Consider the following 16,819-nt stretch of genomic DNA (forward strand, 5'->3'; position numbering starts at 1 on the left):
CCAGCCTAGTTAAAAAGCAGATTTTCCAGGCCATCACATCCAATCCTGGAACTGCTGACCCCTCCAAACAACAGCTTTGGAGTACACCATTGGTGACTCAGTATTATCCTGGCCTGGAATATGTTAATCAGCTACTTCAACAGGGCCATGTCTTTCTAAAATCATGCCCTGAAGTGAGATCCATTCTGTCTGAAATTTTTCCCACCACTCCTAGGATGGACATGGATGGCTGGTAGGACATGTCCTGAGGCATCAAGGATCACAAATTTAGCATTGGAGGACAGTGTGGAGGCTAAAAATCGTAGAGGGAGACCAAGAGATGAATACACTAAGCAGATTCAGAAGGATGTAGGTTGCAGTAGGTACTGGGAGATGAAGGAGCTTGGACAGGATAGATTAGCATGGAGAGCTGCATCAAACCAGTCTCAGGACTGAAGACCACAACAACAACAACTCCTAGGATAACTTTCCGTGTCCTTTCAACTTCCGCAACTTTCTTGTCAGACCCTACGCTCCTTCTGCACCCATCTCCCTACCCTATGGCTCCTACCCCTGTGACCCAGCCCACTGCAATACTTGCCCTATGCACCCTTCTACCACCACTTATGATAGCCCTGAAACTGCAAAACATATACTATCAAAGGGAGAGCCACCTGCAAAACAACACATCATATACCATCATATACCAGCTATTACGTAAACACTGTTCAGCCTTCTACATAAGTATGACTACCACCAAATTATCAATTAGGATGAACTGGCATAAGTGGAGGGTGTATACTGGCAACTCACAATATCCTGTTGCATGCTCTACAACATGACAATCATGACCATGGTGCCTGTTTCACCACATGCGTCATCTGGATTCTTCCCCCAGACACCAGTTTCTCAGAACTCCACAGGTGGGAACTAGCACTACAACTTGTCCGTAGTTCTCGCCACCCACCTGGCTTAATTTATGTTAATTTCTTCCATCTCAGCATTACTTTACTGTAAGTACTCTTTGCCTCACACCATTTTAGTTTTCTACATCTTTCACTGTCTTTTCCGTCTACTTTTCACTGCCCCCTCCCACCTCTGTTATGCACAATGCACTTAGCTTTTATTCTTATTAATGCTTGCATGATGTTTCAGCAGCAATCTCTGTCTTGCTTATTACTCTGTCTTCCACATTTAAGCTCCCAATTTTTCGAATCTAGTCTGATGCAGTCCCCAACAACCAGTTTTTCCTTCGCATCCCATACAGTAAGTCTCCCCTGATGCATGGTTCTGGGTGATTTTCCTGAAATCTACCCCTTTTCCTAGATCTCTCCAGTCCTTTTCCTTCACCCTTCTTCCATCCCCTTCAACCCTTTTGTCTGAAGAATGAGTCAATGTCTCCTAAGGCATGCCCATTACAACATTCTTTGATGTGTGTGTTCTGCCACCATTTGGTGAGTAGATTTTTTTATCTTTCCAATTAAATAATCAAATGTGATTTGAATAATAAACAATTATCTGTTAAATTATCAATCACAGAAATGAAGGAAACTGTCTTCTGAAATAATACAGAAATTTATACCAAAATTTTCAAGATAAACCCAAGGAGTAACAGGTAATATGCATGTTTCCAGAATGAGATTTTCACTCTGCAGCGGAGTGTGTGCTGATATGAAACTTCCTGGCAGATTAAACCTGTGTGTCGGACCGAGACTCGAACTCGGGACCTTTGCCTTTCGCGGGCAAGTGCTCTACCGACTGAGCTACCCAAACGCGACTCACGCCCCATCCTCACAGCTTTACTTCTGCCAGGTTTGCAGGAGAGCTTCTGTAAAGTTTGGAAGGTAGGAGACAAGGTACTGGCATTAGTAAAGCTGTGAGGACGGGGCGTGAGTCGTGCTTGGGTAGCTCAGTCGGTAGAGCACTTGCGAAAGGCATAGTTCCCAAGTTCGAGTCTTGGTCTGGCACACAGTTTTAATCTGCCAGGAAGTTTAATATGCATGTTCTTCAAAGGTGAAAATTGTATAATACAATGCAAAAAACCTGCTGATAGAAGAGGAACACCAACAATTTTACACACAGGATCTGCCGTGCATAAATAAACTACAGACATCATCATAGATTTCAGTTCAGTATCAGAAAGGATCTCCCCAATGACCTTCAAATCAGGAAACATCAGATATGCAACCATCATTATACATGCATTGACAAATGATCACAACAGGAAGAAACTACAGGAAGTCTAGGTCTTTTAGGAGGACCTGGAAGAAATAACAAACAAAATACCAGAAAGACATGTTAAAATTGTATTAGGAGATACCAGTGCATGCCTAGGCAAAGATAAAAAGCACAAGCAAATCACAGGCCCATACATAGAACACAAACCCCCAGCTATGAATGGGGGCATCTCATACATTATTGTCAAAATAATAACTTAAAAATTATGTCACCACAATTCCAAATGCCAGGACAAAAACTCACATGATAAATGCTCAAAAACATATGGGGAGAGTTTCAGATAGTTGTATATAGGTAAATATAACAAACAAAAATACAAGAGAGATTTTGAACTTGAGAATACATAAAGGATACTTGGATTCTGATCACCACTCGCCACAAGTAAAGATAAGACCAATCGCAACAAACTGAAAGGGAATACAAAATAAAATTAAAAGACTGGATCCAGAATACTTGAAAATAAAAAAAACTCCATCTTCAGGCCACGAGTGGCCTACTGGGACCATCCGACTGCCATGTCATCCTCAGGGGAGGATGCGGATAGGAGGGTCGTGGGGTCAGCAAATTGCTATCCAGGTCGTTATGATGGTATTCTTGACCAAAACCACTACTATTCGGTCGAGTAGCTCCTCAGTTGGCATCACAAGGCTGAGTGCACCTCGAAAATGGCAACAGCGCATGGCGGCCTGGATGGTCACCCATCCAAGTGCCGACCACGCCCGACAGCACTTAACTTCGGTGATCTCACGGGAACTGGTGTAACCACTGTGGCAAGGTTGTTGCCATACTTGAAAGTAAACAAAGGCAAACTTATTGAAGAAATTAATCAAAAAACAACACAAAATTGGACACTTCTTGTGAAGACAGTTAAGAAGGCAAGTCATTGGGGTCAACCTCCTACAAAACACCAACATAGATGGTGGAAAGCAACTTGAGATCAGACCACTGAATATAGATTCCAGGCATGGAAGAAGTTTAACAGTAACAGAAACATGGCAGGATTTCCATTAAGTCCAGAAATGAAAACAGTCCTTGAAAGATATTAAAAAAGTGAAAAGGGTATACAACAGAAGTCAACTGAATGAAATCAAGGAAGACTTTAAAAGGAATAATATGAGAAACTTTTAAAGAATATTCAAGGATAAGCATTAAGCAGTTATCAGCCTTCAAATATCTGCTTCTAAAGAACAGACAACCTCTAGAAACAAACACTGAAGAATACTGGAAAATTCCTTCAAAATACGAGGGCAGTTCAATAAGTAATGCAACACATTTTTTTCTGAAACAGGGGTTGTTTTATTCAGCATTGAAATACACCAGGTTATTCCCCAATCTTTTAGCTACACAACACTATTTTTCAACGTAATCTCCATTCAATGCTACGGCCTTACGCCACCTTGAAATGAGGGCCTGTATGCCTGCACGGTACCATTCCACTGGTCGATGTCGGAGCCAACGTCGTACTGCATCAATAACTTCTTCATCATCCGCGTAGTGCCTCCCACGGATTGCGTCCTTCATTTGGCCAAACATATGGAAATTCGACGGTGCGAGATCGGGGCTGTAGGGAGCATGAGGAAGAACAGTCCACTGAAGTTTTGTGAGCTCCTCTCGGGTGCGAAGACTTGTGTGAGGTATTGCGTTGTCATGAAGAAGGAGAAGTTCGTTCAGATTTTTGTGCCTACGAACACGCTGAAGTCGTTTCTTCAATTTCTGAAGAGTAGCACAATACACTTCAGAGTTGATCGTTTGACCATGGGGAAGGACATCGAACAGAATAACCCCTTCAGCGTCCCAGAAGACTGTAACCATGACTTTACCGGCTGAGGGTATGGCTTTAAACTTTTTCTTGGTAGGGGAGTGGGTGTGGCGTCACTCCATTGATTGCCGTTTTGTTTCAGGTTCAAAGTGATGAACCCGTGCTTCATCGCCTGTAACAATCTTTGACAAGAAATTGTCACCCTCAGCCACATGACGAGCAAGCAATTCCGCACAGATGGTTCTCCTTTGCTCTTTATGGTGTTCGGTTAGACAATGAGGGACCCAGTGGGAACAAACCTTTGAATATCCCAACTGGTGAACAATTGTGACAGCACTGCCAACAGAGATGTCAAGTTGAGCACTGAGTTGTTTGATGGTGATCCGTCGATCATCTCGAACGAGTGTGTTCACACGCTCCGCCATTGCAGGAGTCACAGCTGTGCACGGCCGGCCCGCACGCGGGAGATCAGACAGTCTTGCTTGACCTTGCGGCGATGATGACACACGCTTTGCCCAACGACTCACTGTGCTTTTGTCCACTGCCAGATCACCGTAGACATTCTGCAAGCGCCTATGAATATCTGAGATGCCCTGGTTTTCCGCCAAAAGAAACTCGATCACTGCCCGTTGTTTGCAACGCACATCCGTTACAGACGCCATTTTAACAGCTCCGTACAGCACTGCCACCTGTCAGAAGTCATTGAAACTATACGAGACGAAGCGGGAATGTTTGAAAATATTCCACAAGAAATTTCCGGTTTTTTCAATCAAAATTGGCCGAGAAAAAAAATGTGTTGCATTACTTATTGAACTGCCCTCGTACTTAGATAAACCCCTCAACTGCAAAACCTAAAGAAAAAAGTCATCAAAACAAAACCAAATGTTGATTCAAAACAGCCTACAATCACAGAGGTAGAGGAGATTTTAAAAAAAAAGGACCAAAACATCACACCGAATATTCACAAAATTCTTGCAAAAATCTGGATTACAGAGAAAATATGACAGGAATGGAAATTTTCATTGATCCACTGACTGCACAAAAAGGGCAACAAGACATTCTAATAATTACAGATGTATCTCATTATTACTGGTCACTTACAAAATTCTTCCCAAGGCATTACTCAACAGACTGGAACAACATGCTGATACAGATAGGTGAATACCCAGCAAGCTGCAAAAGGGGAAGATCATAATTATATTTAACATACTTTGAACCTGTGAACACTCCTGAAAGTCAGGCAGATGAGCAACACTGTAGTCCAGTTGTGGACTTAAAGGAGGTGTACAACTCCACATACAGAAAGGAACAGTCAGAAAAACAAGGGAACCCATACAACAGACAGTGAATGTCTGTTGTATGAATGCTCTAGCCTTTCTTTCTATTCTGTATTCTTCTAATATGACAAAGAGGGTCTACCTGTCTATGGAGTTTTAGGCCGTCTTAAAGACCACAGTTTGGACTACAGTGTTGTTCATCTGCCTGATTTTTCAAGTGTGTTCACAGGTTCCAAATCTGTTCAATTCAGACACCACATTACATAAAAAGCAAAATCTCAACCATTTGACATACATATAGTGGTCAGATGAGGAAATGGGCTCTCACAACTTTCATTCAACGTGCTGTTGGACAACATTATCAAACAGTGGGAAGAAAAAGTAAAAGGGATTCAGTTAGGAAGAACATGTGCAAACAAAAAAAAACATAAAATGACTAGAATTTGCAGATGACCTGCAGACAACACACAAAAGCACTGGAACACTTAAGTGAAGTCTGTGCCAGAACGGGTCTACAGATATCACATGAGAAAATGCAATACATGGAAAGGAAGAACACCACACAAGCCATGCACACAAAATATAGAAGTGTTAAAATAGTGGAAAAATTCAAGTATCTAATGGAAAACAATCCCAACTTGAAATAATTAATATAGAGTAATGAAATTTTGAAAATACTTTGTCTATGTAACATACTTAAGTGATTAACATCACAAGTTCACAGAATAATGTAAGTGAACTGTGACTTCCTGTGATGCTCATGGCAGGATAGTTTCTCAGTTGAAGTTATGTCCTTTGTGGTGTCCTGGTTGGCTAGAGCCCTCTATTTAAGAGGGTCGTGGCTCACGATGTGGGATTCAGTCAAGGGCAGTGACGGAGACTTGGCCAGCAGCAGTGACAGAGGGAAGACAGTGCACAGAGCATTGCGAGTAGTCAGTCAGCACTATGAGGATGGACAGTGTTGACATTCCAGTGCCTGGGTGTGGTGGCAAGCAGAACTGGAGTGCGGAAGCAGTCATCGGTCAACTTAGGCTCTGTTTAAGAGTCGTGTCTATCTTGAATCCTGAGGAGAGTGCATGAGATTACCCTGGCATGCATGTTAACAGCAAGCTCCTATACTACCTTTAAATAGTGAGCCATTTTGTGGTGGAACTTTTGGATGTGATTGCTTCACGTAGACATTTTGATTTTCACTCATCATTACATAAACTATTTGGACATGGGTCCAGGATACTTGGTATTGCAAGTCCATAAAACTGTGCTGTGTCCTGGTTCACTTGCATTTATCTCGAATCACAAGTCTGGCCAATATTCAGCAATTCCTTTTTTATTATTATTGTCAATATGTTAAGTGGTCAATTTTTTGAGTCAAAGGTTAAGATTATTTGCGGATTGTCTGGTCATTATCACCTTGAGCTAGTTGTGGTTTATAAATTTATCAAGTGAAATTTCATGTCATAGGAGATTGTTTAATGAACTACTGCTTTAACAGTAACTGCGGTCATCACACTATAGCGTTTAACATCTCTTCCTGCATTTGGTGCTACCCAGTGCTTGGCTGTTGGTTTTAGTATTTTAGTGAACTGTATATTAATACTGGGTTTTTGTGTACTAGAAGCCATTATTGGTGTGTGTAGGCCCTCTTGCCTGTTGTTGTCACTTGAGCTCTCGAGCACAGAATTCAGACATGTGTCAATATGAACGGAAAACGTCGAGAATGTGCTGGTTGCTGTGTAGATTTTTCAGGCTATCATAACATCATATTGCCAAATGTTATTTATGAGATCTTGCTATTTGAGTATTTTTGAAAACTAATAGCTTTTACAAATTGTTATTTTTCATATTCACAAGGCCAGATAACTGACTTAATTTCACAACTAGTGAGCTCAGATCTGCAGTTATGTTAAAGTTATATCTGTGTAACATAATTTTTAGTAACTTAAAATTGGGCCATAAGGCTGTTTTTCTTTTAAATTTTTTTGAATTGTTCTCATTGCTTTTAAAAAATTGAATAAGCAGTGTAAATCACTGCAATTTGTGCAATTTGCAAATGCTAATTAATCAATGTGTTGTTACCAGTGAAAATAAAATTTTGTATCCTCAAATAGGGTCAGCATTCCACTCCAGCAACCCAAGTGCCCTGCTTACCATTCCTATACCTTACCAATGGTAGCAGAGTGTGGTCGCAATTTTCATGGGAGGGGGATACTAAGTAAAGTTCACTGGTAACAGTGTAGTAACTAGTGTAACACCTGTACTCATTGAATTGTATTGCTTGTTCTTTGGATTATGGCTGTTGTGCTGTTTATTGTGTTACAGTATGGATTCCACAAGAGCCCATGTGCCCTGCTTAGCAATCCTATACCTTACCAGTAAGTTTGAGAAAAACCATTGCAAGCTTCAAATGCTGGCACATGAATAACCAGTGTAACTGACAGAATGATGAATGCAAGCATGCAAATGTGCACGCATTGTGTTGTACAGGTGCAGGATGTCAGTTTGTAGGATGGACTTCCATGTGTGTTGTGTTTTATTGGTCAATACAGGGTGGGTTAATAATGCTGGTTGTGGATGCTGCTGGAGTTGTCATCTGATGATGTCCCTTGCGTGCTTGGCTGGAAACAGATCTAGTGATCGAGCAGGCCAAGGTAACATGTCAACACTTTGTAGAGCTTGTTGGGTTAAAACAGCAGTATGGGGATGAGCATTATCCTGTTGAGAAACATTCCCTGGCATGCTGTTCATAAATGGCAGCACAACAGCTCAAATCATCAGACTGATGTACAAATGTGCAGTCGGGATGCCTGCACCTGCTGTCACATGAAATTGTGCTGTTGGTTGCAGGTGGTCACCTGGCCTCCTCCTAACTAGCATACTGTCATTGCTGGCATTGAGGCAGAACCAGCTTTCATCAGAAAACACAACAGACCTCTCCTCTGACTTACAACAAGCTCTTGCTTGATGCCACTGAAGTTGCAAATGGTAGTGGCCTAGAGTCAGTGGAATGCATGCTACAGGATGCCTGGCCCAGAGCTGTCCTTGAAGTAACCAATTGTAACACTAACAGTTCATTGTGTCACTGTTGTGCCAACTGTTGCTTGAATTGCTCCTGCAGATACAGTATGGTGTGCCACAGCCATGTGAAAAACGTGACAGTCTTCCCTCTCATTAGTGCCACATGGCCATCCAGAGCCCAGTCTTGTTGTGACCGCACATTCCCGTGACCACCACTGCCAGTGGTCATGTAAAGTGGCTGCAATCATGCCAAGCCTTTCTGCGATACTGTGGACGGAACAGCCAGCTTATCATATTCTTATTACCCAACCTCGTTCAAACTCGATGAGCTGTTGATAATGACATCTTTGTCATCTTAAAGGCATTCGTGATTAACACTAACGTATGTCCAGTCTCAAGAGTAATGACCATTACAGTGTGTACTTAAAGCAAACCTGATTTGCATCCTCATACAAGCACTACCGGTGCCACATTCATTTGACTGGCGTGCAATTTGAATAGGCATCATCTTTCAGTCCTTCTTGGTGTTCAAACTTTTTTTCTGTCAGCGTACATGAATAGGAGGTTCAGACAAGGCAGCCAACATACAGGAACAGAAAAACTTCAGAAATCATAAAAACTCACATGGGCACACTACAATAAAAGAAACATATCAAGACAGGCCAAACTCAGGCACTACAATACAGTTGTAGTTCCAAAAGCTGACTGTGCATCAAAAATGACCACAGACAAAGCATCAGGTGTGAACAGTACACAGAGATGGTATATGGATGAAGGGACCAACCAAAGAATTAGACAAACATACAGATGGACTCGCAGTTATGACCAGAAAATGCTGCTTCAAATCCTGTGGACATAATATGAACAACAGATTCACAAAGAGGATTTTTAACATAGTACACAGCTCAATAAAAAAAACTGGCTTCAAAAAATAGAAAAAGATGTAAAATGCGCAGGTATCAGTACAGAAATAATGAATGAAAGAGATAAATTCAGAAACAAAATCTGAGGTAAAAGGAAGGATGAAAACTGGGACAATGTCAATAATTCACTACAGTATGTTCTACAATGGCACAACAACAGGATAATTTACAGGTCTCTGTAAACAGAGACATGACAGACAAGAAATCTCAAAATCTGGTATCAAAAACAAAAAATTAAAAAGTAAGTAACATAATTCATGACAATTCAACAAACGTAAAAGTGAAATTTAGGGAAGAAAATTTTGAAATAACTAATGTTTTTGACACTGCTTCGCCACCTTACAATCAAAGTGCCATCTTCCAACCTAAACTAGGCCTGAGGCTATGTTTACAGATCAGTATTGCACCACAACTAACATTTCCTGTTTACATTTATTGGCTCCACTAACTCTTGTTACTCTTGCTCAGTCACTTTTGAATGTAGCCTATATCTCAGACTACACTATAGATCAGTCTGTTGCCGCTGCCTATGTATTAAAAAACATGTTTGAAAAATATTTCCAATGTTCTGTTCCCTTTCTTTTTGATATACTATATCATCATTATGTTGCAGGATAAGGCTAACATCTGGTATCAGTAGGTTCAATCGACTTGATACACCTTGACCAATCAAAATTTTAAAAAAAGTGGTTTAATGGAGGAGTATGGTCCAGCAAATATACTGTTCAATTGTGATTTATAGAAAAGTAAGTATTCAAAATGTAGAATGAGGAAAATAATTTCATTAATCTTTTACGAAGAAAAACAAACAGAAGTAAAATAAACTATGTTTTATAATAGAAGTGATCACAAAAATACATCCTTTAAGAAAAGTAGACAACAGGACTGGTTTAATAATTGTCATTGCAAAAAATATTTATGATAGACATGAAACATGCACCAAAACACGTGAACGAGATAGGTCAGTATATTTACTTGTACTTACACTATCAGCATTGCATCGCTGTGCAAGGATGCGTGTAAGGAGAGCAGGTCCATTGTGTGTCCACTGTTCACCATCAAAGCAATCCCTTAGTGACTGCAGGCAAGCAGCAGCCACCTCAGGACCTGCACTGTCAGGCCGTGCAGACAAGGACAGTGCACAGTTGGCTACTGTTGCAGAGTCCTCAGCACCAGCCCAGTTCTCACCCAGTTCTGATAACTGCCTGTGGACCATAAAGCCCAAGCCCATTATACACTGCTCATTAAACAAAAGAGTCATTGTATCCTAATGTTTCTAGTCCCATAAATCAGAACAGTTGTGAATCAAACTGAAATCATGAACAATGGTAGAAAAATGTGCATGGTCAGATTCATTCATTTGTAATGGCCCACTAATACCATCAGAAAGGAAGACATTCAAAGATGTACAATTGTGTCCAGGATTTGAAGTGGGGCCCAACTCCCATTACTTGTGGTTTTGAGAGTTCATGTGCAAACCATTCATTTTCTAGCCATGCTTCTGCAGAACGCCACTGGCAGCCCAACTCCCAATTTTAGAGCTTGAATTAAGAAAATTCTGCAAATAGGAAGAAGGCTCAAGTGACTGGAGTTGGGCCAATCTTGGAATTCAATGACCTGTTTTTCAGAACTCTCACTATGTGACAGCGCAGCCACAGAGCAATAGTTTCGCAAATGGCTTACCCTTCATCTGCTAGCAGTGCTTCAGAGATTGATTTTTAATTAAGTAAATGTGAAAATAAAACAAAATGAACAGGATTGGACTCAGAATAAAAGTGTGTTTACTTGTTCAGATCTGCATGATATTTGTTCATAAATTGTTTTACTGTTTGCAGATTTTAACTCATAAAAAATTTGTATTTTATATGTTGATGTTCATGTTAGCACTACTTTTCAGAATAGTGCAAAAAAACTGTTTGAAAAATTAGGAGATCAAAATGGACAAGATGCAGTTTTACCAGGCATGCTTACACATGAGAAAATAAAGCATAAATATCTTAAATTGGAAGAAAGGAACCATCAAAGATCACATCGGCTTATTTATAAGGTATTTTAAGAAAAATACAGAAAAAAGTAATTTCATTTTTGTTTTGTTATTCACAACAGACCTATTAAATATATCATATGCGGGTGTCAATAACAAAATGCATGGTGTCTGTTCATCAAGACATGTCCAAGAGAACAGACACCACACATTCACCTAGCTGGGCAATGGATCCACCTTTTTCAGTGTGGATGCATAAATACGTACAACCTCCTATGGGAATCTCAGAACAGCAAACATGGAGTAAATGGACGGGGACTGTGGATGGGTAGCACTTGATGGGAAAGTGGATTGACCATGAGGAATTAGGGATATTCCACACAGCTGTGATAACACTTTGGCCTGGACGGCACAGTGGTTAATGCAGCTGCTTAGTAAACAGGAGATCCTGGGTTTGAATCCCAGTCTGGTACACATTTTCCCCTGTCACCGCTGATTCTGAATACTGTCCCTATGCAACTGACAGCAGTAGTCCCCTCCCTTTCCTTTCCTTTCTCCCCCTCTCAACCTCAATTTGCATATAAAATGTATTGCTTGAAACACAAAACAACAAGCAAAGCAACTGCCAACAGGGTTAATATTTGTAAATTCAACACTTTCTTTTTACATGAAGTCATATTTCTCTAATTTTAGGTTACTGCAGGTACAGAATGTGGAACTGTGTGTCATGAAGGTCTTGTCACTTTGCATGGTGTATCTGTGAAATGACTTAGAAGAATACCTATATTGAAAGCTCAAGAAGAGACTCCTGTTGATCAGAGAAACATAATAATAGATGTTGAGCAAAAGTAGAAAATATTTCCTTACAGAGTGATTCATTATGTAAAATCAAAAGACAACATGAAAAGAAGATATTTATCTGCTGATTTGTCTGTTTCAAAAATGTATTGTACATTTTTGCAAATAAATGATCCAGATAATTATGATGAAATTGTAGCTAGAAATACTTATGTAGAAAAAGTGAAATCTGAAGTATCATGCAGGTGTTATGTTAAATGTTTTAGAGATCATTTTAGTTATGCTTTTGGGAGCTCAAAAAAATGTATTTGTAGCCTTTGCAATCAAAAGAAGATCCAAATTCATCCAGAGAAGAGTAAAGAGGTAAGAGATCGGCTTCAAAAAGATCTTGCAGTCCATAAATTTTATTCCAGTTTTAAAAAAAGTATGAAGAAAAGGCTGGGACTAGTGATGAAGCAGAAATATTGTGATTTGATTTTATGGTAAACATACCATTTCCTCATTTACCAATCTGTGAAATATTTTATTTAAGACAACTGTGGTTGCATGTTTTTGGTATATACAGTGACACAACCAAATAATCTAAAACTTTTTTGTGGCCCAAAATAAAAGCAAGAACTAGGGGAAATGAGATAATCAGTTCCTTATACAAATATTTTAATGAAAAGTTAGATAAAAATGTCACAATGTTGTATCTTTTCAGTGATGATGCTGCTGGGAAAAACAAAAGCCATGGTTTCAGTTCTCTCATCTTTAATAAAAAGAGAGAGATTTAAGAAGATAGTTCATACATTTTCTCTAAGAGTACACCAGATTTTCCACATGATCTTTGTACACGCCTGCAGTTCCTGCAAACCCAACAAAACTGCAGGATTTAAGTAAAATAAGAATGCATATGGAAACACTTCAGTTTGCAGAAAATGTAGAATGTGACAGTGAAGTGGAATAATATAATAAGATCACAAGTGGTTAAGTTCACAGAATCGCTCTGCTTTGAAAAATGTATCTGAAGATAAATACTGTGTGTAAAATGAAACTATAGGAGATTTGCATTACTTCATTAGTTGTTTTACATTTTTATTTACTGCAACAACTTACTTTAATATCCCAGAAGTACTGTTATTTCAGGCAAATTTTCTTTTCTATGATATCAGATTCCAAGAAGGGCCTAAAATTTTCATTTTTAATAATTCACTTAAACAAGTTTGAAATGCATTTTCATGCTTCAAGTGTATACATGAATCAAAAATATTTGCTTAAAATAATTTTTTCACATTGTAATACTCAATTCTAAATTTTAAACAGTTTTTCTTGATTTCCCACAAAAATGGTGTCGTGGAATTGGGCCTCTCTTCGAATCCGAGATTCAATTTATAATGAAGGAAAAACTACTTTACATCCCATACAGAGTGCTGATATACATCACCCGCCCAAAACATTCAGAGACTGATTGTATGCCTAGTGTACAAGCAGTGTCAGTACAGTAATTATGATGAAAGCTGAAACAAATAACTGTAAACAGCAGATGTGCATTCAACCAGTGAGCTGCGTGCAGGCAGTGTTAAGCAATGGATGTGCAGCCGTAATGTGTCAACACTGTCATGTCACAAATCTCAATGGAGCAACATCTCTAAGTGTTCAAGGCATTCCCTAGAATGTTTTGAAGAAGTAAAGAGTGTGTACAAATTTTGTTGCACACAAAATAACTCCCTAACAAAAACAGAACCCTTGAACACTTGCCATGACTTGAGTCAAATACAAAACGTGGAAAATTCTTTTCTGGAAAAAATCATCAGGTATGATGAAACTTATTGTTATCAATATGAATCTATCACAAAATGACAAAGTGCAGAAGTTCATATCGAGAGTCAGTGCTTTGATAACATAACTGACATTCGAGCCAACATGACATGCGAATTGAACAATATCCCAAAGAAGGACTTTCCTGACGCTTTGACATAAATTGACTGTGCATTGTTCTCAACTGGGAGGAGACTATGTAGAACACCTGAAGATTTAATACTACCACCTTAACTTTTTTTAATATTAATCCAATCCCAAAACTTTTTGAATTGACAGGTAATTTTACAAACATTATACAAAATACAGAAAAGAAGGCAATCAAAGCAACTGAGATAACAATGGCTCACTGCCGAACTCCTGAACATATTTTCAGTTGTAATATAGTAAATTTCATTTACACAGAAAAGTTTTTATCAGTAAATCAACATGGTTTAGGAAGCATTGCTCATGTGAAACTCAGCTTGCCCTTTTCTCATACAATATCCTGTAAACCATGGATGAAAGGTTTTTGTCACAGTGCCCCACCGCAGACTGTTAATGAAGGTACGAGCATACAGAATAGTTACCCAGATATGTGAGTGGCTCAAAGACTTCTTAAGTAACAGAATCCAGTACGTTGTCCTTAACAGTGAGTGTTTATCTGAGACAAGAGTATTGTGGGGAGTGGACCCAGGAAGTGTGAAAGGACTGCTCTTATTCTCTATGTATGTAAATTATCTGACAGATAGGGGGAATAGCAATCCATGCACATGATGCTGTGGTGTACAGGAAGGTGTCATCATCAAGTGACTGCTTGGGGATACAAGATGACTTGGACAAAATTTCTATTTGGTGTGACAAATAGCAGCTAGCTCTAAATTTGGAAAAAATGTAAGTTAATGAGTAGTAAAAACAATCCTAGCATTAGTAGTATGTTGTGTGACACAGTAATGTCAATCAAATATCTAGGTGTAATGTTGCAAAGCAGTATGAAATGGAATGAGCATGTAAGGATGGTAGTACAAAAGGTGAATGGTTGATTTTGGTTTATTGGAAGAATATTAAAAAAAGTGTGGTGCATCTCTAAATGAGACAATGTATACAAACTAGTGCAACCTATTCTGGATTACTGATCAAGTGTTTGGGATACCCACCCAGTCAGATCAAAGGAAGACATCAAAGCTATTCAGAGGCAGGCTACCTTAACTAGTAGGTTTGCTCAACATGCAAGTATTACAGAGATGTTTCAGGAACTCAAATGGGAATCCCTGGAAGGGAACACTATTGAGAAACTTTAGAGAACTAGCATCTGAAGCTGAATGCTGAACGATACTAATAGCGCCAACCTCCATTTCACATAAGGACCATGAAGATAAGGTAAGAGAAATTAGGGTTGCGGAGGTATATAGGCAGTCATTTTTCACTCACTTTATTTGTGAGTAGAATAGGATAGGAAATGACTAGTAATCATACAAGGTAACCTCCACCACATGTCACAGCCTTGTGGAGTATGTAAGCAGATGCAGATGAAGCTAAAAATATTCATGTAACTGTTAACATTAATGTATCATTTGGTACAGGAATATTCCCAACAAACCTAATATGAGTGTGTGTTACCTGAAAACATGTGGAATCTTCGCAATTAAGCAGCCAATTACAAAATTAGTAGAAATGATTTTCACAGAGAAGTAGATAGGAAGTCTCTTATCAGGGAGGTGTGTCAGATCAACCTAAAATAATATTCAGTACATTGCCTGCAGAAATGGAGAACATAAAAACAAACAATGGAAAATCCAAGAGTTGTGAATTTCTGTGACTCAGCATCTGTGCTATATGGTGAGCAGCAACTACATTGTAACATAAAAACATTTCTTTAAGAAAGAAGAAACAGATGCTAATAATTAGTAGTATTTATAGCATTGAAGAATACATATATTATTCACATTGGCACAGGTCTTCCACTTAGTTGAAGAATGTGTTTGATGCATTTACTATGCCTCTCGTGTAAAGAACATTTATGGTGTGGCATCTCAAAGAAATACATGAAAAGTGGGGTGAGGGCAGGTGGGGCGGGGGGGGGGGGGGGGGGGCATGAGAGGGTTTATGTGTATATAAAAGTGATGAGACCTGTGGAGTATAGCATAAAAAGAGAGACCTGATCTGCTCATATCTAGATTACAGCTACAAGACACCTGAAAACGCACCTTAATATATTCTCAGAAGAACTGATACAATACATTTCAGAAGCTGTGCATCACTAAGACTAATGCTGTTCTAATTAAAGCTGTGGAAATGCCCCTCTATATCTGAAGGGAATTACTAGCCAATAGTAAAAAAAACACTACTATTAGTCAAAGGATACATTCACTAGATACGTATCATACCTCTAACACGGAAGCACAGCATAAAATAAATGTTTAGAAAGGTGCACGAGCTGACTATGTTCCAGCCTCCAAAATTCTATGTGCTTAACTGCTTAATCATGCAAAGACTCAATCAGTTCAGTGGTACAAAATGATCAGAGCATTTAGCAGATTTATAATACAGGCAGAATTGCTTCGCCAGTTTCCCCCTCTCAACTGTGCTATATAAAACTCTCCCTTCCTATTAACACTAGAATTTTTACCGCAGAAACTGTGATCATGAAGAAGGCTCATGCTTATGGTATAAATTGGGATGACAAAATTGCAATTTTGACAGTTTTGAGCAGCACTTTGAAAAACTTATAATTAGGACCAAATCTTAAGTCTACAATTGAAGAGTTATATATACAACATTATAGAGGTAATCAAGACAGCAAAAGCAAGTGGAAATACTGTTAATGTGAATTAGTTAAGGCTCATACTGACAAATAACACATTGTAGTGGCTTGCTTGAAAATGCACAGTAATTCTAATCTTAACATTACACAACAATCATGCAATGTGTTGAGGAGGATTTTGTGTGTGCAGCAGGGCGTGTTCAGTGAGTTAACAAATACATGCAGAATGAACCAGGCTCAGAATTTAAATGTCCCTAAGCCATTTCATTCAAAAACCACAGACAGAACTGAACATTCTAAGTT

The 16,819-nt window shown here is 39.1% G+C and overlaps 1 protein-coding gene and 1 non-coding gene across 3 annotated transcripts in view; both read right to left on the minus strand.

Moving 5' to 3' along the window:
• The window catches only part of LOC124777529 (lactosylceramide 4-alpha-galactosyltransferase-like), a 455,476-nt gene that overhangs the window by 18,586 nt on the left and 420,071 nt on the right, over window positions 1–16,819 (minus strand). For both annotated transcript variants that reach the window (XM_047252975.1, XM_047252976.1), the window contains one exon: window positions 10,177–10,396. In XM_047252975.1, coding sequence (XP_047108931.1) covers window positions 10,177–10,396 — 220 coding nt within the window. The remainder of the gene's footprint in view (window positions 1–10,176; window positions 10,397–16,819) is intronic.
• Window positions 1,678–1,752, minus strand: Trnas-cga. Its single transcript has one exon. It is a non-coding gene; the product is annotated as a tRNA-Ser (tRNA).

Source organism: Schistocerca piceifrons, chromosome 2 (assembly GCF_021461385.2).
Source record: "Schistocerca piceifrons isolate TAMUIC-IGC-003096 chromosome 2, iqSchPice1.1, whole genome shotgun sequence".
NCBI classification, from domain to species: domain Eukaryota; kingdom Metazoa; phylum Arthropoda; class Insecta; order Orthoptera; family Acrididae; genus Schistocerca; species Schistocerca piceifrons.